The 24,714-nt window shown below is 46.4% G+C and overlaps 1 protein-coding gene across 2 annotated transcripts; it reads left to right on the top strand.

The window, feature by feature from the left end:
* Nucleotides 1–24,416, top strand: me31B (ATP-dependent RNA helicase me31b). Of its 2 annotated transcripts, XM_037423366.2 has the most exons (12): nucleotides 1–140; nucleotides 1,358–1,468; nucleotides 1,748–1,817; nucleotides 4,015–4,249; nucleotides 4,423–4,566; nucleotides 5,397–5,491; nucleotides 6,710–6,832; nucleotides 7,582–7,710; nucleotides 8,352–8,532; nucleotides 22,534–22,745; nucleotides 23,684–23,794; nucleotides 24,145–24,416. In XM_037423366.2, exons 2-11 carry the CDS (start codon nucleotides 1,398–1,400, stop codon nucleotides 23,750–23,752), a joined length of 1,329 nt encoding a protein of 442 aa, XP_037279263.1. In that variant the 5' UTR covers nucleotides 1–140; nucleotides 1,358–1,397; the 3' UTR covers nucleotides 23,753–23,794; nucleotides 24,145–24,416. The 2 variants fall into 2 exon arrangements, with proteins under 2 accessions (XP_037279263.1, XP_037279264.2); XM_037423367.2 differs by lacking the exons at nucleotides 22,534–22,745; nucleotides 23,684–23,794; nucleotides 24,145–24,416 and adding an exon at nucleotides 12,489–12,751.
* The last annotated feature ends 298 nt before the right edge of the window (nucleotides 24,417–24,714 follow it).

Genomic DNA, 24,714 nt, shown 5'->3' with positions numbered 1-24,714 from the left:
TTTTAAATAAGTGGTCAGCCATCTTGAGATACGTCAGTCTGTGTTTGCTGATGTTGAATCGTTGTGCATCGGGAAGTGCGCTTGCTGCGAGTACGGTGAATGGTGCTCACTTGAGTCTACGGTACATGCACTTCAATACCGTAAGTGCATTTCATTCCTTCGCGTTCTAACGACGGGTAACTTTCGCCATATTTACGGGGCGGATGAAGTCGGGGAAGGGACAGCCCCGTAATACGTATCCGCATCGTTAAAGCGAGCCATTGTTTATCGCGCAATTCCGGTTTGCCCTGTTAAGCAACCGCATTCTAGTTAGCACGCTTTTGTGTAACGCACACGGCGGAAGCGCGACCGTCGGCGTCGCCCGGGCATCGGAAAGTTGTCGCGTAAGCCTAAACCGAGTAAACAACTCGCACCCGTTCTCAGTAGTGGCGCTGCTTTTTAGTATGTATCTCTAAACTGCTGGCGTATCTGGCGAAGCACTTCAGCGTTAAGGTTTCCTGAAAGGCTGCGACGTACTAAGAGGTATGCAGTCGTTACATTCACCACCCCTCTGCTCGTTTCGTCTAGGGCCGTGCGGGTCATTGTGTTGTGTTGCCGTTCTGGGATGTCTCGGGACGCCCAGCTTTTTAGTTTTTTTTTTTGTAACTTCATTTTAAACGCGCATTCATGATGCTCGAGTCGGGGCGTGCGCCCCGGGCGGGAAACCGAGGTTCATTCTGGTTTCTTTCAAGGTTCGGGTCGTATGAAGCCGTCTGTGCGAGCCGTACACTGCGAGTGGAAAGGGTGTAAGGTACTCCGGTTTGGCCGGTGTCATCGTGGCTGCTACTTTTTTTTTTTTTTTTTCTCGTCTATTTCCTCGTATTCAGCTCTCGAGGGCTTTCAACAAAAGCCTTAACTCGCGCCTACCTGCATGCAGTCTGGTCACCGAGGTGCGATACAGTGTGGCCTATCCATTATCATTCCGCATCATTGAACTTTGGATAGCGAGTTAAGATTCTCTAACCTCGACGTTCTAGTGCCCGTTGTCTCTCCTGTTCACAACGCTTTACTGCAAAGTTCGCCGAGGCTGCAAAGTTGAGTGGCGTAGTGTGTAAGCTTCCAGCTCCCTTACTTGAGCATTTTAACTTGACACTGGTAACTGCTAGCAGGTACGTGAGGAAAAACCTTTACATATGTCACTGTGAAGCGAACATGTTTAATGCTTTTCATGCCTTCCTTGCCAAGCTCCAATATGTGCTTTGAATGCCTTAAAGGTTCCGTCGAACTGTAGTTTAGTGCATTAAGCATCGTTGGAACAACCTGAAGCCAGCGCCCGCTGCAACGACTGATTTTTTTTTTTCGTGCATTTTTTTTTCAGAGCCTCCTACCATAGTTGCGGCGCACCGAAGGCTACCACAATGACCACTATCGTGGAAAACTCGGGGAACCATTCCCCTGAGAAATCTGTAATCCACACCAACAACATTAGGTTTGTGCATTTGTTCCATTTCTTGGCAGGCCTGTGTGTCTGAGAGTTATCTGAATTATCTGAACTGGCAGCAAGGTATGTCACAGCTTAGCTGGTATTGTGCGAATAATGTAAACTTTTCCATATCGTAATTGTTATATCAGCTATGCTTGCTGTGTGCTTTTAAACTCTTGTCATGACAGTTGTGCAGTAATTGGTTGACCTTGAGCGGCCCTGTGTAACAGTACTACTTAAAACTGTGCCTTCTTTTGAGTGACCTGTTTTATTCCTTTCTTTTAGGGATGTTGATGAAGGTGGTTGGAAATCTAAACTTGTCATACCTCCACGTGATTTAAGGAAGAGAACATCGGTAAGTTATGCCCTGCCCATGCCTCTATAATGAGCCTCTTTTACAGAGTTCATGTAGTGTGTCTGCTTAGCTTCGCAGTCGTTTTGCAGTAGTTTGTGTTTAGGCAAGACGTGTTCTTGAAAAAAACATTTTATGCAAGATGTACAGTCTCCTGCACCAGCATGAGATGCTACATTTATGTGCAGCGGTGAGTGGATGACTCTTCGTTTAAAACTGCCAAATGCAACTCTTATAAAGCTCCATTGTCGCAGGAAATCGAGACCTAGTGTTCTTCAGTCGCTTCGAACAACAAAGGCACTGCAGAAGCACTTTTAAATGCACCCCACTACCTGCGTAGCACGAAGGACGAAACAAACTGTAGAAAAAGATAGGTTAACGATTTGCTAGCTAACACTATTTATTGGAAGCCTGTAGTTCCTGTATAGGATCACAGCTCCAGATTCTTCTCTAGGTATTGTATGAGCAGTCTTCGTTCTATGAAGGGGGGACTACAGTCACTGACCGATTTTTCGACCTGGCGGGGACCGAAAAAAAAGTCCGAAAAAATCGAACAGTCTGAAAAATTCATTTTTGTCAGAAATATGAACTTTATTGCATCAGGCAGGCTAAAAAAAAAATCCCATGATTCTGCCTTGCCTCGTACTACGCTTGGAAGCAATTTGGTTCGCCTGTATTTGCGCCAAGGTGACATCGTCACCGTAAATGCTCGACACAAGTGTCACCGCAGTGGTGATCTCCGCTGCTGACAGCTGGGGGCGATCATCATCCGAACCACTGTGGCCGTGGCACAACCTGGCGACGAATTTTTTTGCCTGTGAGCTCCACGCACGAAATTGTCATCCACACGAGCGAAGTCTTTAAATAGGGAGCTTTAGAATAACGTTTGCGGGTATAGCGGACACATTAAGAGTTCTAGAATAGCGTTTGCTCCCCCTAGGGAAAGGTCTAAGGACATTCAGCCCGACTGCAGACTCAAATGCATGGAAGGTGCACACACTTTGCCGGCAGGCCGCGAACGGTGATTCGCATAGCGACGCATTCGCAGTAGCAGCGACTCCACCGCAAGGGCTCGCGGTGCTCTATTTTAGAACTCCCTAATGTCATTGTGGCAGGCACATTCACTCCGCTACGGCGCAAATCCGCCTCCCCCCTGTACGATGGGATGACGACAGTGCTGACTTCTAAAGCTAACCGAAGACGAGAAAATGGTCCCGTGCTGCATTTTCTAAAGCAGACACTGGCTCCGAAACTTGAAATGTGACATTTGTTTTCCAATCTTGGAGGCCGTTAAAGAACCCCAGGTGGTCGAAATTTCCGGAGCCCTCCACTACGCGTCTCTCATAATCATATGGTGGTTTTGGGACGTTAAACCCCACAAATCAATCAATCCAATCTTGGAGGCAGGAAAGCCATTTTAAAATTAAGCTACTAAGCTTAGTCAAGCCGGCAGAAAATCCAACATGGCGGCGTCCATACAGGTTCGTGGCGCTGCTCAAAACAAGCAATTTAGTCCGAAAAATGTAACCTTAGGGGGCGAATTTGTCCGAAAAATCGGTCGAAAAGAAATGCATTTTCCCCGTGGAAACCCTGACGGTGCACTTTTAAAGTCCGAAATATCCAACAAGTCCGAAAAATCCGTTGGCGACTGTATTGTACTCTTGCAACATTGGAGTGAAAATCCTTTAGATGGAAGTCTCAATAGAATGTTATAGATGGCCTTCAATCTGCTGCTGTAACTATTTTGATAAAACGATCTTTGTCATTGGGTGGCTTTTTTCTTCATGTCCCCACTGGGCTGACCTTAAAAATCCTTCACATGCATCGCACTTGTATAAGAAAGTGTACAGTGCGTTAAGTTTCGACCGTTAGACCCAAAAAGCTGAATATTCCTGCTGCTCTGGATGAGTTTTGAATTGCATCACAGCCTGTTTTAAAATGCACAAACATCTATTGTGCAGATTGACCAAATAGCCACCAACTGCTGGAAAATTCAAGGTAGTCGCAGTGGTCTATAAGCTTTTGATGCAGACTGTACTCGGCGCATTCCAGTTGCACAAATGATGATCACCAGTTCTGCTTCAGAGTTCAGTTGACGACATTATACCACTCTCTGACTGTGCAACCTGGGAAATGTCCTGCGAGGTGCAAGCAGTGCATATACTGTTCACTTATTCAAGCGGGTTTTTGCTCTTTCCAGGATGTCACAGATACGAAGGGCAATGAATTTGAGGACTTTTGTCTAAAGCGAGAGCTTCTCATGGGCATCTTTGAGAAGGGTTGGGAGAAGCCCTCTCCTATCCAGGAAGCCAGCATCCCCATAGCGCTGCTGGGGCGCGACATTCTGGCTCGGGCCAAAAACGGCACTGGCAAGACGGGTGCTTACATCATCCCCATGCTCCAACGAATAGACGTCACAAAGGACCACATCCAAGGTAGGTGCTTGTTTGAAAAATGGGAATGCACTCTCTCATTGTGATGATCACCAGTTCTGCTACAGAGCCTGTGTGACGACGCTATACCACTTACTGAGCTCCTGCTGTCTTGAGGCTTCTTCAAACTGACAAAGGCAGTTCTGAGCGACGCCGTCTTTGCTCTCTTGTTGCAGCTATGGCCATTGTCCCAACTCGAGAGCTCGCCCTCCAAACCAGTCAAATTTGCATCGAGCTGTCGAAGCACCTAAAGGCCAGAGTCATGGTTACAACTGGTGGCACCAATCTGAAGGATGACATCATGCGCATCTACGAGAATGGTATGGCTGGGATTCCCATTTTAGTGCAATGATGGGGCATATGCTTTAACAGTCAAGTCTCTGACTGCAGTTTGGCAGGGGGAGTTTATAACTGGCAGTTGGATCTAGGTGCGACTAAGGTGACTGAATTTTCATGGGGCGTTGAGTCTTTCAGTGCAGTTTGCGTGCGACTGTTCTTGTGGCTTCTTGGGGCTGTTCTTGTGGCTTCTTGGGGCCGAAATTCGGCACTTTAAAAATAGTTTTTAGGCTGGTTGTTTTGTAATCTTGCTGAGGGTGCAGCACTTTCTCCTCATTCGGAAAGCACTGTTGACCGATAGTCAAGGCTCCTGTGAATGCACATCTAAGCATTAAACCAAGTGTTTCAGGGCCCTTTTAAGTACTTAAAAGGGGAAATTCTATACACTGGACAAGTGCTACTTTCAGAGTAGCACTTGTCCTGTCGAATTCGCACTATCCAGAATTTAGCGCTTGACCTGCGCTTCTGCTACGTGATGGCTTCAGAATGTAAAAAAAACTCAATTAGTGGCTGCGTAGATGATGAGCACTCAGTTCTGCTTCAGAACACAATGTGACGACATTATACCAAAGCACTGATATGCAGCCACTCTTGTAAGCCACTGAAGCATGCTCTTACTGTGAACTCGTGTTCCAGAAGTGAACTCTTCTTCCGGAAGAAAGATTGTCTACCGGAGGCAGATTTTTGCTTTCACTCGCTTCGTCTACTTGTGAAACTGCAATTGTGTAGGCTTGTCAGTGCTCAATGCCATGCATAATGCGTACTTTTCAGGCCCTGTGTTGCGTAGTGACAACGCTTCCGTAACTCCTTGCAGTTCACGTGATCATCGCAACACCTGGCCGCATATTGGATCTCATGGAGAAGAGAGTAGCGCAGATGGACAAGTGCAACATGCTCATTCTGGATGAGGTGAGCTTGGCAATATCTGGTGTGAGCAATGGTGTTCATTTGCAATACTGCCCTTGTTGGCAAATCTTGCAGCATCGGAAGTTCTTGCTTGCAAATAGTGCACTTAAAGTGCGAGGTTCTTTCGTTTCGCGTTAAATTGCCGGACTTGCTCCTCTACTGGTTCCCATAGGGCATCTGAATTTCCAGCAGCACGCTAAGTATAGGCTGTAATGCAGTGTGCCTATACGGCTAAAATATTTTGCTATTTCGGTAAAAATTTTAAAACTGAAACGTGGCCGCCTATTGACTCCACGGCTGCATGTTTTGCTGATATAATTACTGGCGTCCTCAAACGGCTGAATCGCAAAACTTGCGGGGCTTGCAACGTTGTTGTAGAGTGTGCTCTATTAAATGCAGCGTCATATGCATCTGCCTTCAAGCTGGAAATGCCATTTGTCTGATCTTCTACCGAATCAAAAGGGTTGTCACTGTTTGACGTTGTGCTTGTACGGCTTTCCGAACGTTGTTCATCAAGCCTGTGCATTTGCACATCATTAGCACCATGGTACATTTTAGCGTTAGGGTTGGCCGCTAAGCTATAGCAGATTCCTGCACTGCCTTCATTACCTGCCTGCCATTCACCTCAAGGGGTACTTCATTTGACTTTGTGCGCCTTTATCTCAAATTCGTCCAATTAAAATTTCAAAGCAGCTGTTTGTGATCTCATTAGTACTTGGCATATTCGTTGCTATAGAAATTAATCTTTTTGAGCAATTTTAAGTTGAGTCTGCTATACACTCAAACCTCATTATAACAAAGTCCCACGTGCCACAAAAAATACTTGGTTATATCCGAAAATTCGTTATAAACATATATTTGTAGCACTCTAGCTACGACAAAGCTATTTTTCATTTATTTTTATAACCGGTAATTCGTTATATCCGGGTATGTTATATTGAGGTTTGAGTGTGGTTAGGGCAAAAACTTCATGAGAATGTCTCCATTTTTCTAGCTTTTTAATCCTCGCTTATTGCTAAGGTTAGACGCTTTGGTCTTCCAAGAGCTGCACAGAGCACTACCAAGTTTTTACGATCAACCATTGCTACTTTAAGTGGTTAATGGGTCGTCTTGTCCAAAAGTGCTGCTGTTCTAGCACTCGAAGACATTGAGAAGACTGCACTTTGGCAAAGTTTGCATGTGTGCGCCTTTGCGACTGTAGCGGTCATTTCCTCTTTGCAGGCCGACAAGCTGCTCTCCCAGGACTTCAAGGGCTTGCTGGACAAAGTGATCAGTTACCTGCCCTCGGACAGGCAGATTCTTCTCTACTCTGCCACTTTCCCACTCACAGTGGAGCAGTTCATGGTGAGTGCCATTTCACAATAGGCTCAAGAAAGTTGAAGTTAAAACGTGGCAGACAAAGATGTGGGTGAAAAGTTTAGACTAGCTGCTTGTATACGTCCAGTGTCCTTGGGTTTGTTTCAATGATGATTGTGCAAAAGGGTCATACCTCTGCTGCTGACTTTTTGCATTACTCTTCTCCACTTTCTGAAGAAGCAATACCCAAGTTAAAAGTGAGATTTGCCTCTAGGCTTGAACTTGCCTGTGTATTTGCGAAACTCTATACTTCCAAGTTAAATGTAAATTACATGCAATTTTCATTTCAAGATGTGTAGTCTCAAATTTCTGTTTATAGAATTTGGTGTGCAGAAACAATTTCTGGTGTATAACTGGAGCTGGTCATAAGTGGTATGTTTCAGTATTTTACACTGCTGTTGTCATCGACAAATAAGGCGCAAGCTCATGAAGATTCTTGTAGTGGTTCCGGTTTGGTGCTTGCATTTGCTGCCACGAAAAAGCTCTCTCAATAGAAGTGCAAAGCTGTTCGAATACCATCTACCCATAAGTTGAGGACATGGATTCATACTTCTATTAGCATAGTTTTTGTAGTCTTGCCTGCCTAATATAAAACTATACACATAGTTAAGCATTTCTGGCCGAGTTTTTGCAGAATTAAGGTGCTGTTTGGCACTAGAAGACTGTGTTAGGGTTGCCACAGTGTTGCAGCTATGTTGGTGCCTCTGAGCCTGTAGTGCTTTCACCCTCTTGTGCAGAAGAAGCACTTGCACAGCCCATACGAGATTAACCTGATGGATGAGCTGACCCTGAAAGGTGTGACCCAGTACTACGCTTTTGTGCAAGAAAGGCAAAAGGTCCACTGCCTCAACACGCTCTTCTCAAAGGTGAGCTTCCCTCTCGCACAGTGCCAAGTGTCCATTGCGATCACTTTTTCAAATTTCAGTTTAAGCCTTTCTTCATGTTGCATAGGCTGATTACGACTAGAAAGATGATTTAGCATTTATGCAGAGCAATGTTCAACATTCCGTTCGGACGCATTGAAGGGTAACCTTGGGTTTGTTTCAATGATGAAAAGTGCAAACACAGCATACCTCTGCTGCTGACAATTTGCATTACTCTTCTCCACTTTCTGAAGAAGCTACACCCAAGTTGCTACTGTTGCTGAACGGTGTTGGCAATGAGGTTTCAATGCTTTAGTTCTGCCTAGCACTGGTCGTGGATTTGTCATGTAGCAAAATTCAAGGTAACTGTGGAAAATCCGCTAAGAAAGGGCGCTTGCTTATTTTATTTTGTGGATGTTGGAAACATCCAAGAAGGGGACGGGCTTTTGCATGAACCCTTACGGTACAATGTGGAATTTTGCCGGACTGGTTTTGTGTTGTGTTGCTTGATCGATTCATTTATACCACTTTTTGGGCTATTCGAGTCGTGTGGCACTTTCGTTGCGCAGCTGTCAATCCTGCAGTGTGTAAAGTAACACATTGGTTTTTCCACATATCTTCATTACCTCCATTTTTCATTGCAGCTGCAAATCAATCAGTCAATTATCTTCTGCAACTCCACTCAGCGGGTGGAGCTTTTGGCGAAGAAGATAACGGAACTTGGCTACTCGTGCTACTACATCCACGCCAAGATGTCCCAGCAACATCGTAATCGTGTGTTCCACGACTTTCGTGCTGGCCTCTGCAGGAACCTTGTCTGCTCTGGTGAGTAGCGCTTTGCAGTCCTGTAAAGACTTCCAGTAAACCGTCTAAAAGCTATGTGAAAACAGTAGACAAGTGTGTTGTGGTGGGTCACTGGTCAGTCTATTGTTAACCCTTCCCGCCCTAAGTTCTTAAGGGGAGACGCGGGTCTTAAAACGGCAAAAAATAGCAAAAAAGTCGATTTTTGGAAAAGTGCATTTTCGCGATGTTTAAACATTCAAGAATCCCTCCGCGAAGTCTAAAAGTTCAATTTTATTGGGAAATAATAAAAAAGTGCGCTTATGTGACCCAAGGTGGACGTGAAATTGGAAAAAATCGGCCCAAAATGTTCGAAATTCGCGCCGTCACCACGTGCGAACGCGGTGGCCGGGAGCCGCCATCTTAGATTTGTTTGAAAGCTGTTTTCTTTGTGCGCATTTTGCGCCCTTTCAAAATGGCGTCGGTGGGCTGGAACTGACGCTATCGTGTCATTCCTGGAGGACGCGTTCGCGCCGCTGATTGGCCAAAGCGCGCACACCCCCCGCGCGCTTCGCTCCTATTGGTCTAGCAGCGAGCGGGTTGTTTTTCGCGCGCTCTGCCTCGGAGCCGTCGCCGGTTGCCTCTCTCGCGTTTCGCTGTGTTTGTATATCTCTGTGGTTTTATCGCGCCGCTGTTTACGCTTGTTCGGCCGCTCGCTCGACAGCGTGTGGTGAGGTGTCACCTTCCCTGCCCGAATGGCTAAAGGAGATCGTCGTCTGAAGGTTACGACGCGTGAGGCGTTCGGCAAGACTCGAAAGCGGCCCTGGAATGCGCGACGGAAGGCGGCGAGGCCTGTCATGCTGCCCGAGTTGCTGGTTGCTGCTCTGCCTGGAGGCTCTGCCGGATCGAGTTCCGAGCTGCAACCCAACACATCAGGCGTCGACGCTTCGTCTGCCTCAACTTCGCGTGTTGCCGCAGATCGTATAAACACCACTTTCTTCACACCTGAAGAAAGCAGGGAGCGCACAGCGACCGCCGGTAACATAAAAACGCGCCTGGCATCGAAGTCTGCAACAGAGCGAAAGTTCGAGCTTCTGGGTGTCGAAATGAAAGAGGACGTCAACGACAGCGGAACTGAATTTGCAGTAATGGCTTTGACCGTGGTGCAAGAGATTCTTGGACTTATGCTGTGTCCCGGGTGCGGCAAGAAAACTGTGGCACTTTCGAAGGACCCCACCAAAGATTATGGGCTTTGTGTCAAGCTTGTGGTGGAGTGCTCCACTTGTGAGATGCGCTTAGAGCGATTTTCTTCCCCGAGAGTCGCCGGTGACGCCAGGATAACGCCGTTCGAAGTGAACGTCAGAGCGATGAAGGCCATTCAGAGCATCGGCAAGGGAGCAACAGCCCTCTCCGATTTCTTTGCTGTAATGAACATTTCTCATCGCGGCTTACACCACAAAACTTTCCAGGGCCACATGAACATGATGGTTCAGGCATGCACCAGGGCTGCAACAGACTGTGAGGCCGCAAGTGTGGTTCAAATCAAGGAACTCTACAGGGACTTTGGCAACCCACCAGGCAACATCGACGTGATCTTCGATGGAACTTGGCTGACGCGTGGCCACAGTTCACACATTGCGGTCGGGTGCATCATTGAAATGTACACCGGGCTTGTTGTGGACCACATTGTCTTGTCCAACTTTTGCTTGGGCTGCTCACTAGGTCCAAAACCCAGTGAGCAAGGCTACACAGCTTGGCACACAACACATGTGCCAGACTGCCAGAAAAACATTGATTGTAAAGCCGGGCAAATGGAGGTGCAAGTTGCACTCATTATGTTCCAGAGATCTCTAGAAAAGTACAAGCTGCGTTACACCACGATGCTTTCTGACGGTGACAGCAGGACTTTCCATGCCTTGACCGAGCAGGCTGTGTACGGCTTCATCAAGGTAGAAAAGAAAGATTGTGTGAATCACGTACACAAGCGTATGGGAGCAGCCTTGCGTGCGCTGGTTGACAAGAAGGCCCAAGGTGAGCCACTTGGAGGAAAGGGACGGCTCACCCAGGAGAGAATCAAGAAAATTATGAATTACTACGGCTGGGCTTTGAGGAGTCATAAGAATGACGTGCCAGGAATGAAGAGGGCAGTTGAGGCAACCCTGCTCCACATGTCGTCGACTGACGACGCCCCGAAGCACGATCTTTGCCCCGAAGGGCTAGAATCTTGGTGCTTTTATAATCGTGCTGTGGCAAAGAACGAGGAACTCCCACCACACAAAAACAGCTTGCCCAGCTTCGTGTGTGAAGCTTTGGAGCCAATCTTCAAGCGGCTGAGTGAAGAAACCCTCTTGGAGCGGTGCAACGATGGCATGACTCGGAATGCTAGCGAGTGCCTGCATTCTGTTATTTGGGAGCAAGCACCAAAGACTAAGCATGCCTCGCTTCACAGTGTCCAGAGGGCAGTGGCCGAAGCCATCAGCCGATTCAATCAAGGTGTGACGAAAAGTAACACTGTCATAGCAGAGAAACTGGGCTACAGTGCTGGTAGCCATGCAGTGCGCCGAAGCCTCGAAAAGGATCGTCGACGAATTCGCATGTCCAACAAGGACCACACAAGCAGGAATGCTGCCACAAGCAGGCTTGCAAAAAGGCACAAGCCAGCAGCAGACTCTGCCTACAGCCCTGGGCTACTATAGGTCTAGGTGTGACCAGTGCTGTGCAGGGGCGTAGGCAGAAATTTTTTTCGGGCGGGGGGGGAGGGCGGGGAAGGGGGGCAGGCAGATGTGGTCGAGTGTCATTTTGTGCTGTGTATGCCATGGCAAAAAAAAAATTCCGGGGGGGGGGGGGGGGGACGGGCCCGGTGTGCAAAGAATTTTTTTTTGTTATTTTGAATTCTGGAATTTTGTGTGCCAAAACCATGATGATTCTACTCTTTTTGACCAGCTGGGATGCACTGTAGCACAAGTACAACACAACTTTTTTGCTTTTCTCCCCATCTAAATGTGGATGCCACCACTGGGATTTGATCTAGATTTGTTTCCTTGCTGCCATAACTGTGCAAAAGGCATATTTTGTTGTCACCATGAACATTGAACTGCTTTATTTGCACAGGGAGATCTTTTGTGTGCCTTCTGTTCAACTAGGAACCACAAGTGAAGTGGGTGGTGCTGGCTTTCTTGCATCACTTTCAATGACTGTGCCTGATGTTACATAAAATATCTCAGTGTTATTTCTGCACAGTGACCACATATTTACCATGAACTTGATGCTAAAGAACAGGGCTACATGGTGATGCAATTTATATTGCCAGATTTCTAAGCTAATAAAAGTTATGGTGAACCGAAATTTCAGATCCATTTTTCTCGGCTTTGTTTTTTTGACCATCGCACACGTCCTTACGGAACATTTTCGCATGTTTTTCCTGAGTACAAGCAAAAAGTTTGATATCGAAATGTTCATGCTGAATGGATCTAGCCGGTGATGCTATTCATTTATTTCTAAAGTTGTGTGTTAAATTCTAGTTGCCACCGATTATAAATGAAAATTAGTGCAAATTTAGCAATCAACTATACATATGTTTTTCTTGCATTATAATTGGGCTGAGAACAATAAAATTAGCATCACCGGTTAGAGGAACTCTCTGGCATTCTCGTCATATACTTAGTTTTTGATTTTCACCAAGCGAAGTTTTTGAAAAGCCTCGTAAGAAATCGACCTAATTTCTGTATTAAAATCTTTGTATCTTTTGTTCTAATGCAGCTATACAAAATATAGTTACATATTTGAAATCAGCAGAAAAAACTGAACAACACTGTTAAATATCATTTAATTCCCTCCAAAATTAACAAACTTCATTTGAGGACCCACGTCTCCCCTTAAAAAGGACAAATTTTGCTGCAAATTATGACAAAATTGAATAGGAAATTGAAAAAGCTGTCTGAACTATCCTAAATACACCTGCGCAATTGTGGTTAATAATTTTTTCATTGTCTTGTTTTTAGAACTCTGCGAATTGGAAAACTAAATGATGGAATGTGATAACGATGACACTCGCCGCAACCAAGTTGATGACACCTTTTGGTTAACAGGGGAGGCTACCCTGGAAACTCGACATTTTTTATTCAGGAGGTCTGGATGATACTTTCGGGGCATGTTCACAAAACTAAAACTAAAGAAACTGCAAAGTTTCATGAGGCTGTGTTTTTCCAGAGTAGAAAGCAGTCATTGTGGTCATCCTTTGATAAATATCTCGGGTTACTGCAAAGCCGTTTCCAAAAATTTCTTTTCCAAAAAATGTTCACGCAACTTGTGATTTGATGCAGCAAGTAATTACCAGATTCATCAACTTACTTTTTATAATAAATTGACTACACAAAGCTTCAAAAAGACGCAGAAGCTTGTTGTACTGTTGCAGTTGTTTAGAAACAGAATTAATAAAAGGTGCACAAGTCAGATAAGCGGTCTTTGAGTTACAGCTTTCCTCAGCACCACAACTGGTGCCGAGGAAAGCACCACACACACCCTACATTCATCCGCTAACGGACACCTGGCACCTCCTTGCCTATTAGATCTTTTCGTTTATTCTTCGAACCCAGTCAGCCACTTCAACCTGCTTCCTCCTACGGTCGCTCCTGCGTGCCGTTTTGTTTTTATTAGTGCTTCACTGCAGTGTTCACAAGCCGCTGCGAGACTAGACGTTGCAGCGGACAAGCACCCACCGAGCAAAAATCGCGAAACTGCCTGCTCCAATGCAATAGTCACTTCCTGCAAATACGAAACTTTAAAGGGACAGTGAAATGGTTTTGGCTATTTTTTACAAACACATTAGGCCTGTAGACAAGTCCCAAGAGTAATTAAGTGACCGATTTGCACTATCTGTGTGAACTGTGCAATTTATTACAAAGCTCTAAAGCTGCGAATCGCTCCAGATCGCAGAGACTCTGCCAAACGCATTTTCAACCTCCCGTACAACAAGCGACATTCCCTGCCCCACTGACATCATAGTTTCCAGCTAATCTTGTTGACTGTGGAACGCACAGCACACTGCCGGTATCGATCGGCGGCGGGATTTACATGTATGTAGTCTGATGCCGCATCATGACGCCAGCGCCGTGAAGGCGGAGCGTAGCCCCTGAACTCTCAAAGGAACAGTTGTGGGCAGTCACGGGGGAGAGGTAGAGCAGATGAGGAAGGTACTTTTTTTTTAGTACTCGTAGCTCCATTAATAAGTGTTTCGATAGGACTCTGGTGCCAATGATTTGCTCCAGTAGTGGTCTAATCAAAAACAGAATGTGAAACATTTCAGGGAACTTTCAAGGCCCAACCACATGCGATATTGGAGTGAAGACTAGATTTGCTGTTGCGAAGGGCTATTTGTCGCCATCTCGTCGCAGGTTCTTGGAAAACCAGAGAAAATCGCTTGTTGCCCAGAAAATAGTGACTATTTACGCAACATGATAGCACCTCGATTCTGGCTTTGGTTGCAATTGGCTCTTCATGTTATCCGTGCATGCTTCATGGAATGAAAGATGTAGGCTACCCCTTTACAGTTGCTTCTCATGTGGACAATGAGGCGGCGGCCGTACTTTGTCGTTAATCTTGTTATCGGTGGTTTGTTTGATTCTTCGATAATGCTTGCTACATACGTGCACTCTTCAGATTTTCTCGTAAAATGTACGAATTTCGATCGCGCTTACGATTTTACAAAGGGGAGAAGCAGGTCTTTGAGACCGAAAATTGCTAAAAAATACCATGCTAAAAATTTTCAATTTTTTTTTGAAAATGCTATATTTGGATTCTCCAACTATCGCTGCATAATCTCGCCAATTTTCACGAGTCCTATATCGGTAATTTATCCATGAGAATAGTTTCATTTATTCATGAGAATAGTCGGCGAGCTGAATTTTTGGCGATAGACGCGTGAGAAATGGGCTTTTTCAGTGTTGCAGTGTTGCCGTTCTAAGCTTGCTTGTCTTGGTCGCATTCGAAAGAGCTGCCCTTTTCTTTCATATCCTGCCGCGCTTGTTTTCGTCCACTCGGTATGCATGCTGCGAATCCGCGTAAAAAAGCCCCCTTGCGTGAGCCTACTGATGCGGTGAGCACACGTGACTAAACTGCGCCTTCAGATTCGCCGAGACTCCTGAGCTGTCTGCTGCGTGCGGCAGCGGAGCGCACGCGAAGCGGCGAGTGTATCTCTTACACGTCATTGTTCTCGTCGGCTCCTGAACCCGCGCGAGCTAGTGAAAAATAGAGCAAGCGTTTCTCAAGTCTGAACATTCAGGCACGCCGCTGAACCGCCCCAACAAAGCGCGCCGCAGCCACCGGGCCAGTGCATTAGGCCTACGCTCTCGGCCATGTTTTGAAGCTGGCTTGAACCTTTCATCATGCCGAAGCCGTATCGCAAGTTTTGCACTGCTCACAAGTTTGGAAAAAAGCGCAAGAAATCTACAGCAAAAAGAGGTAATGGCGCAGGTATATCCGCGCGCACCTAGTACAGGACCGCGCGGCGACGGAACGCGATCCATCGGATGCAACGCCATCTCCGCCTGTTACCCCGGTCGCCTCCGATGATGTCGGTGATAGGCAGCACATAAGGAAAAACACAACCTTTTTGACCAGCGCCGATCGTGCGCAACAGCACAAAGTGAGTGCCGAAAGATTGCCAGCTTATCGGCAACTTCGGCGAGCGAGCGCATGCTGCGAACGCTCGCGATAGCAGGCGAGGACTCGGACTTGTCGGCGGCTACCAACGGCGGCTACCAACGGCGGCTACCAACGGCGGCTACCAACGGCGGCTACCAACGGCGGCTAAGAACTTATCTGGGATAATCAAGCTCCTTGAAAGAACTGCTAAATGCCGGACATGCAGTGGGATCTTTTCTATTGAAAAAGGTGAGCGTAAATATGGACTTGCGATGAAGCCGATTTTGATCCCCGCTTTGGCGGCTGCATTTCCGATGGAGGCGGAAATGTAGGCCCGGGTGATCAGATTTGGGTGCACGTTAAAGAACCCCAGGTGGTCGAAATTTGCGGAGCCCTCCACCAAGTCTCTCATAATCATGTGGTGGTTTTGGGATGTTAAACCCCACATATCAATCAATCGATGAAGCAGATTGCAGTGCTGCAAACTGTGGAAAATGAATTGAATTCTGCGGCAACAAAAGCTGCAGACAAGGTCCTCTCTGATTGTGCCATGTCAGTGAAAACATTATACCAAGATCTGTGCTTTGACAACCCAAGTAATGTGGCCATCTGTAATGATGGCACATGGATGACGAGAGGCCACCTGTAGCACATTGGTGTGGGTTTTCTGGCTGTTTTAGACTACCGTATTTACTCGCGTTATCCTCGCACAATTCCTGCTCCCCACACATCGCCCAACAAAAATACGACTTTTTTTTTTCCTCAAGTAATTATCGCACCCCCGAAAACTGCTGCAATAATGTCGTCTGCTCTTTCCAGCCACTGATTGTGCACGTCATCTGGCGCCATCTCTTAAGCATCAAGCGTACTATTGCACAGATTAAATCCTACTCGGGCCAGGCCAAAGTGGCCAGTGCGCGTTGCGGCGTGTTTTGTATGTTGCGTCGGTAACCTTGTCAAGTTATGAGGCGATACTGAAGCTGCACGGCTGCTTTCAAGTTGCAAGTGATAGATAATGCACTAAACAACGGCAACAGGGCCGCCGGTTGGCCCTTGGGGTTGATGGTAAACTTTATTTCTTAAGGGGGGAGGCTACCATCGGATACCAACTTTTTTGTTTATTGAGATATCTTAATGAAATTTTCAGGATAGACTTATAGCAAAAGCATTAGAACTACAAAATTTCATCAAGTTATGTTCACTGGTTTTCAAGTTACAGCAGAATATCAGGGTAGTGCACATGGTTCTCTTATTCCAGGCCTGGAGAACTTTCAGAAGGTGCTGGAACTGTGAAATTAACTATGATTCCCAGATTGATACTCCAGGGGGTAACAGAGCCCTTTTTTTGAATTTCCTTGCTGAAAAGTTTTAGCAGACCATCAAACTTTGTGTTCGTGATTAGGATATTATCAAATTTTGATTAAATATAATAAATAACACACACAATATATTGAAAAAATGGGCTTGTCACCCCCTCGGAAATTTATTCATGTACATAATAAAAAAAGACTTATGGAAATCCAATGAGTGGTTCCAGAGATATGGCTGGAATAAGCAGCCTCACTAGCCAAAAAAGTAATTTTGAGAAAACGACGTTTGAAAGTTTTGAGCACATAGGCAGTTCTAAAATGAACCTGCAGCGTAACTGGCGTTGTTGATCCGCCGCCTCTTTCTCCTCGCACGTCAGGAAACTTGTTCGCAAATGCACAGTTGACGACGCGATCGCACTCGAGGCCGATGAAAGAGAAGATGCGGAAGCCACTGTCAATGAGCACGAGACACCAGGCGCACTTCTAACGACAAAATTCTTGCACCGGCGGAGCAGGAGTCCCGTTGCTAGGCGCGTCGATGCGACCACTCTCTTGCGTAGTTTACCGTCAGGCGCGATCACCGTCGGCGCACGTGCGAGCGGAGAGCCTCGCCGCGCGGACAAGCTTCATAGCTCGCTTCCTTGCACCGAACGATTGTAGTCTTCTTTTTCGTTGGGCGCATCGTGAGCGAACACAACGGTCTCGTATAGACGGTTGAAAATCGTTTCGAAGACTGTTGAAACGTGGAGAGTATGCGAACGGCTGCAACGATACACGGAAGCGAGCGGAACACAGACGCCGGACGGAGGAGCAGCAGACGAGCGGCCGCATCTGCCGCATTATGCGCAAGAGCGCTACGTCATCGCGCGCAGCAGCCAATGGCAGTCGCGGGCTCCCCCGCGTCTTTGGGGAGCGAGCGCTTCGCCCATTCCCAGCTGCGCGCCTCAGCCGCGGGAAACTTGAAAGCTCTCGCGAGCCCTCCAATCATGAGTGGCTTGCTCCTCTCCTGCGCTGCCGCCGGCGACGCAGGTGGCGGGGAAAGAAAGAGCAAGAATTCACAAACAAAACAACGCCAAAATGGCGGCGCTCCGTCGAGCGGTCGAGAAACTGCGATCACGCCAAGTTGGGGTATTTTGAGCGCTCGCGCGCCGCTCGAGGGCCGCCGCGGCATGTTCTAAACTTTATTTCAAATGGTTTCGCGACGAATTAGACGTTGATATTTACAGAAAAGGTAGTTTATGACACATACTGCCCGAATATGTGGTTTGCCAAAAATCGACTTTTTCACGATTTTTCGGTGTTCAAAAGGCCGCGTCCCCCCTTAAGAAGGAAACTGTGGACAATTCTGTTAAATAGCCATCAGCCCAATACTGACGTCCCACGCTTACCTTTTGAGGGCTCCTGTTGAGCGACGAACGCTACGTCCGCAAGCTTTGCGTATGGTATTCTACTTCTCGACTATTTGCTTCCACTTTTGTCTCAATTAAATCTTGTCTTCTGTTGAACCTCTGCTTTTATTGTTGAGGTTAGTTTTAATTAGTACTTCTTAAAGCTTGCTGTTGTGTGTGTGAGAATCCCGATTTGTGGACACTTTTTCTTTTTCGCTCTGTACGTTTTCGTAGAAAGTTTTTCCCGCGTAATTCTTGCACCCCCCCCCCCCCCCCCCCAACTTTTCATCGGTTTTCTGGCAAAAAAAAAAAAGTGCGAGGATTATGAGAGTAAATACGGTATGTTGTCTTGTCAAATTTTTGTGCCGGCTGCAAGTGCGCACCACCAAAAGAACACCCAAATTACTTGGTTTAAGAGTCAATACATCTGCCAGAAAAATACAGTACAAATCGAGGCACGTGAAAGTGGAGGCAGCAGTCACTCTCTTTGAGCGCTCAATTTAGTAACAGCTTGCGGTACACAGTGATGCTGTGTGATGGGGACAGTAGATCCTTTCGTGCTGTTGAAGACTGGACAGTTTATGGTTTCATACCTGTTGCAAAGGACTGTATAAACCATGTTCAAAAGCATAAAGGTTCTGGCGAAACACGAAGTGGAAGAGGCCACTTGACAGGTGATGTCAGAGAAATTGTAAAGATGCTATAGCTGGGCTCTGAAGTCCAATGTTTGTGACGCAGATGCAATGCACTGGGCAGCCATGGCCACATATCATGCGACATCGACTGAAAGGTCCAACCACACCTTGTGTCCAAGTGGCAATGACCCATGGTGCAAGCAGAATGCTGCTGCTAGGAGAGAACCGCTGCCAAGACAAGCCTACAATTTCCCACAATATGTCCATGATGCGCTACTTCCAGTGTACAAGCGGCTTCATGTCAAGAGCTGCTAAAACACTGCCAAAGAGGCTAGACACAAAATGCAAACGAGGCGCTCCATTCTGTCATATGGTCTCTAATGCCTAAAGAGAAGCATGCTTCACTCGTAGCTGTTGAGACTGCAGTCGCTGAGGCCGTGATGAGATTCAATTCAGGAATGAAAGAAGCCTCCACACGTATCCTCCAAGACTTTCAGCTAGAGTAAAACTCCATGAGCGAGCGACCGGCAGAAAAGGATTCTCGTCGGATCATGAGTGCGAAGCGAAAGCGTTCAGCGTCTTCCAGGTTCCTGCAACAATCCTTTAAGTGGCGGCAACGACAAACGTGTGACCAACACTACTGCCCTGGTGCTTTCTGGGGTATTTATATGCAAAGAGAAGCATTTTTGTGTAGAATTCCTTAAATATACAGAGCTTTGTTTTTGCCATTTTCTCGGTTTGTTTTTTAGCCACCTCTCATTCTTCTGACAAGCGTTTCTCACCTTTGGTACACTAGAATTTGATAATTTTTGTCTTGCTGAGAAGCTGGATGCTTAGTAAGTGCACAAAAGTGACATATGCAACTATTGGACACCATAAATGTTTAGAAAAATAAACAATCATCGTTCCTTGATAATCGCAGGATAAACTTCTAAGCTTCATAACTTTTGCTGTAGGAAAGCTAGAGCCATGAAACTTGCTTTTTGCACTCTTTGCTAATTGTAGAATGCAATGAAATTTCAGTCAGCAAGATCTGTACAGCCAAATTAATGAAATGTTGATCAATATTTTTTTTAATTAATGACTAATTAAAAACAATATGGTAAGAAGTTCATAGAAACAGTTCATATTTGACATCTGCTCATGCAAATACGCCATCTCCCGAGTTTTCATTACCCTCGCTTAAATAAGGTGCCTGGTAGCTAAGTGCCTCTTCCCCCCCTTAATAGTGTTGTCGAAAGAGTTCGCATGTGATTGCGGACGGTGCGAGACTACAGCGCCTGCCCTGCTAGGCCTACACCAATAGGTCTGGCGAGTGACAGACCTTGTTGCTAGTGCTGCAACAGGCTTGTCGTTCACGAAAGCATAGGTTCATTCTTTATTCATGTATAGATTAAAATGTGGCTGTGCAAAGTTTTGTGCTTCATTGAGAGGATATGAAGTCATCAGTATGTGCATGCCAAGGCGCTGTGTGTATGTAGGTGGAGCCTGCCGCTGATTGCTCTTTCGCCCCATGTGTGCCGGATTGTAATGCGCCACATGCCGGACCATCAGGCGTCGCATGTTGCATCATGTAGGAAATTGTGGTGTCTTGGCTTTCACCACAGTTCTGCGAGTGACAAGAAAATGGAGGGTACAGCACAGGACTTCAGGTGCTGCAGTTTCGCTTACATGCAGAGCTTTAACGTCTCGTAGCGTGTCTCAGTCGTTAACCTCGGAGTGTTCAGAGCACGAAAAGTCACACTTTGAAGGCACCCACTTCAGCTGCCATGGGGGTGCAACGTAAATCCATATCTTTCGAATCTTCAGCTCTGTCTGAATGGCGTGATGGGGCTTGTTTCTCCCGGCGGCACTTTTCGCACACCCTAGCGCAGAGCAGCGTTGGGGGCATTCTGCGTTCTGCGAGGTGCTTCATCGTTCACATTACCACACCTGCCAAGTCTCCCGGATTGGCTGGGAGACTCCCTCCACTACGGCATCTCTCATAATCATGGTGGTTTTGGGTTTTGGGACATCAATCAATCATGGCTGGGAGACTCCCGGATTTCGATAGTTTTTTTCCGGTGTACGGTTGTCCTGAAAATCTCCCGGAAATCGAAATTTCTGAGAGTGATCTGGCCACATTGACAAAAAGCAGCTCAATCCGCTCCAGGCTTTTCGAACCTACCCCATTTTATTAAGAGTTCAAGAGGCGTTCATGTAAACATACAGTACAATCTCAATGATGCGAAACCATGGTAGATACGAATTAATAAAATTTGGCTGGGCAATTTAAAAGGTTCATTGGGCCTCAATTCGAATGTTCGAACACATTTCCTAATCGCTGCGGGTGATACGAACTTTAGTACGGAAACCGTTGAACGAAGGCAGAGAGCAGCGTACTTGAAGTTTGCCTGCGACCGCCGCACTACAGTGCGTGTGATTGTCGTTGCCACAACCGCTCAGGACAAAACCACGGTCGCTCTTGACATGATCATATATGGCGACGACGCAACTCTGAGAACGCCGAAAGTGTGCACTCAATCAGTCAAAAAAACGCTGCTTTCCGCAAACTCTGCGGACAAACCTGCGGCAGATGCTATCGTAGATGACATAAGATGACTTAGTTTTGAAGGCGCGTGCGCAGCCAAGCACTTGGAGATTGTAAAATGAACTACCGTTTGCCGCAACCGCCGTGCACTAAACTGCAGTCGCGGCGACGCGATAGTGTTCTACGAGCTCGGAGGGCACGAAGCGGTAGGTTAAGGGCAGTAAATACGTAACAAATTTAAATAGTTACGGTTTCACCGCAAGGGCGAAGCGATAAATGTGATGGCAACAACTTAGAATGTAATGTGAGAACGTTTACTGCTCGACACGTAATGCGCTGTTTAAACAAAAACGATGCACGATACGTAATTACAGGTACAGATGCTTACAAACTATAGATAAGTGTCCCAGTTGTTATACCTCGATGTGTATGAAAAGCGCGCAGTTTTCGCAAAATGGGCCTATGCAGAGACCTAAGTGACCGTTGTGGGCCGGCAATTTGCGCTTTCATTTCGTTGAAAGCCGAAGGCACACGATTCCCCCACCAAAGGATAAGCGTGTGCGCACAGGCATCCATCCATGGGGCAAAGTACGTCTGAGACCGGCGGCGAGTGTGGGCTCGGCGACGAGTGCGGGCGGCTTTCTTTCTTTGAGTGTATATGTATATACACACGATGAAGGACGGTGGTGGTGGCGACGGCGAAAAAAAACAGCCTGGACTGTCCATATAATTGCTACCGCTATAAAAAGGGGCCGGACGCGTTTTGGAGTTAGCTTTGACCGAGCTGCTGCTTTTGCGGCAGCCAGCTGCACTGTCCCGTTCGTTCACGTGTGTCCCAGGAAGACATACGAGAGTTGTTTTAACTGAAACAGATTCTGTTAGTTGTGTTGATCCTTTGAGCCTCTCACCTTAGTGAAGAACTACACTCGTGTGTTCTGCCACTCCTAGCCACTATGACAGCAACGCTGATGTTGGTGCTTGTGATTGAGACCCCCCTCCCACCCCCTTTTGTTTTTCGCTGTTTTTGTTTTTTAGTATGTCATTGTTTTTTGTGTGCCGCGCTTTTCCCCCTTCCCTCATTGCGGCAATCTCCCGGATTCGGAATCCTTGAACTTGGCAGCTATGCATTACGTAGCAGTGCACAGCACAAAAGGAACATTCATAAACGTAGACACAAGTTATGTTTGAGAACATATGGCGGAGAGCTACAGCGCGTCTATGGTGTCGGTGGCTGCCAGTCGTCTGCTGGTTGAGACCACTTTCTGCAACGTGCCAAAGTTGGTGGTTGGGGTACAGGAGCCACCATTGCTTGGGCAGTTGTAGTGCTGGCTTGCGGTGTCTATTGGTAAGCAATTTTGCAGCAAGCATAGTTTGTGTGTTAGTATCCAGTGGGTGTCTTGCAATTTCCTGTTTAATTCATGGTGGAGCCACTATGTGCCATTTTGCAAAAAATATTTTCATTCATTTGCACATTTTTACATTAACGATTTCTTCAGTGCATATTTCTGCTCTGAAACCTTGCTGTGTGCATTTCCCTGCAGACCTTTTCACGCGAGGCATAGACATCCAGGCTGTGAACGTGGTGATCAACTTCGACTTCCCAAAGATGGCAGAGACATATCTGCACCGTATTGGCCGATCCGGCCGCTTTGGCCACCTTGGCATTGCCATCAACCTGATCACCTATGATGACCGCTTCTCGCTGCACCGCATTGAGCAAGAGCTGGGCACTGAAATCAAGCCAATTCCCAAGGTTGGTTGTGCCAGTCCACCTAAGGTCGCTTTGTTGCACTAAGCAACAGCTGCACATTCATGTTAGCTGCTGTATGTCCTCTGTATGGCCGACCCAAAATTGTACAAAAATTTAAGAGTTAAGATGCGGGTTACAAGCTAAATTGTGCTCTGCTGGGGGGGGGGGGGGGGGCAGTTTTACAGCAATATGTCAATTTTTTTATTCCCTATCGCAGGCATGGGTTTTGCAAGAGAAAATGTGGCAGATGCAAAACGTTCGGTTCATATAACTGCGATGGTGTGTCCAGGGGGTGGCACACAGGCCTGTGCTCCTCCCTTCCCAATTTTTTCTTGCCATGGCATACAAAGCCCAAATGACACTCAAGCACACCTGTGTGCCAGGCCTCCACTTCAAATCAAAATGGTGCACCCCCCTCTCATAAAATTTTGTTCTATTGCAGCTGCGTGCAAAGAAAAAAAAAAACTTGTGCTTTGTGTCGCGCAATTGCAATTTGTTCAGGACTGTAAATGCACCACGCAAATGGCCCATGGTTTCCAGATGTGCTAGTGAATAGCATTGAGATCCCCAGTTCGCTTCAGTCTGTTGGTAATATCTGCACTATCGCTCAGAATTAACGTACAAAGAATGAGAGCCAGTGAAGCTATTTGTCAATCAAGGCTTTCAGTTTCAACTTAATGGCTCTTTGTTGAAATGTAACAGGGATGTAACATTTGTTTTCTGAGGTGCTGTTGTGGATTTCGATGTCTCACTTGCTCACCACTCATGTGTACGCATTTGCCTTATCGATCTTGCTGAATGATGAATGCTAATAAGTCAGTTCTGCTACTGAAAGTAGTCTGAAGATGCATTGATTCTGATGTTGTACTTTGCTCAATACCATTGACAATCCTGAAGTGCGCAACCAGTAATAAGTGTTTTCGTTTCTCTTCAACATGTAGGTCATCGACAAGAACCTCTACGTGGCAGAGCTGCAGCTGGAAGATGCAGAAGCAAATGCCAGCAAATAGGAGCCAATCATTGTGTATTTTTTGTCATCAGCATAACTCATAGTAAGTCTCTGGTTGATTGTAGCAGCTTGGTTGGGAGCAGGAGTCGTGGCTGGAAGTTTAAGTCTGTGCGATTGCTGATTTTGGTTCAAAGCAGTCGGAAAAACAGTGGGAAGCGATATTTCGAAACAAATTTGAATAGTTGTAGCAGGCATTTTAGAGTGGGTTATAAATGATAAAATGCTAGGTTGCATTTTAACCTGATCTGCCATACTTGGTCTTCAGATAGGGATCTACTATTTGCACACACCTGCTGTAGCAGCTGTCTGCCATTTGCTCAATTGTTAGTTGGTTAGGCTGCATGTATAGTGCCTAGAACATCTCACCATAAACTATTCCTTTCCACTTTTCAGATTTTGTACTTCACTTCCAGAAGACTGTTGTGTGCTGTACAGAAGGAAGAATGTGCATGGATGTGTGTATGATTGTGTGTGCTGCAAGAAAAAACTAAAAAAATGTGGACTACTGCAAATGGAAGTTCATTGAATGCCTGCAAGTGAACAAGTATTTATTGCTCCTGGAAGTGGAACGTCAAGTCATAATTTTTTTTTTTTTTTTCACCCATCGAGTGGTTTGCTGGAAGATGATTCTACACGGAAAGCCAGCAAGAAATTTTAGTAGGAAAGCTTTTTTTTTTTTTTCAAGTATGTAAATTTGTCTGCCAGAACAAGTCCCCCCCCCCCCCCCCCCCCTACAGTCTGCCATGTGGTGCAGCTTTGCACGTGACAATGTACAGGACTATATTGTGGCTTTGAAGCGCATTACAATGGCACAACGATGATCGCCACGCCTGAGACTGTCAAGACCTCTTCAGGTTTCGACATGATGCTGGCCAGAGCCAACGATGCAATGGTGAAGGCCTCGGTCCCTCCTACGCCTGGTCCAGCGAGACAAGACCCGAGACGAGGACAGTGTGCTGAGAA

Source organism: Rhipicephalus microplus, chromosome 4, assembly GCF_043290135.1.
Source record: "Rhipicephalus microplus isolate Deutch F79 chromosome 4, USDA_Rmic, whole genome shotgun sequence".
Classification (NCBI taxonomy): domain Eukaryota; kingdom Metazoa; phylum Arthropoda; class Arachnida; order Ixodida; family Ixodidae; genus Rhipicephalus; species Rhipicephalus microplus.
This window is presented reverse-complemented; position numbering and strand designations above follow the sequence as displayed.

What these genes read in the sequence shown, in the direction of transcription:
- me31B (XM_037423366.2), top strand. Translation starts at nt 1,398, where the DNA reads ATGACCACTATCGTGGAAAACTCGGGGAACCATTCCCCTGAGAAATCT. An exon ending in CACAAAGGACCACATCCAAG is followed by an intron (nt 4,250 to 4,422) that starts GTAGGTGCTTGT and finishes CTCTTGTTGCAG; the next exon opens with CTATGGCCATTGTCCCAACT. An exon ending in ACATGCTCATTCTGGATGAG is followed by an intron (nt 5,492 to 6,709) that starts GTGAGCTTGGCA and finishes TCCTCTTTGCAG; the next exon opens with GCCGACAAGCTGCTCTCCCA.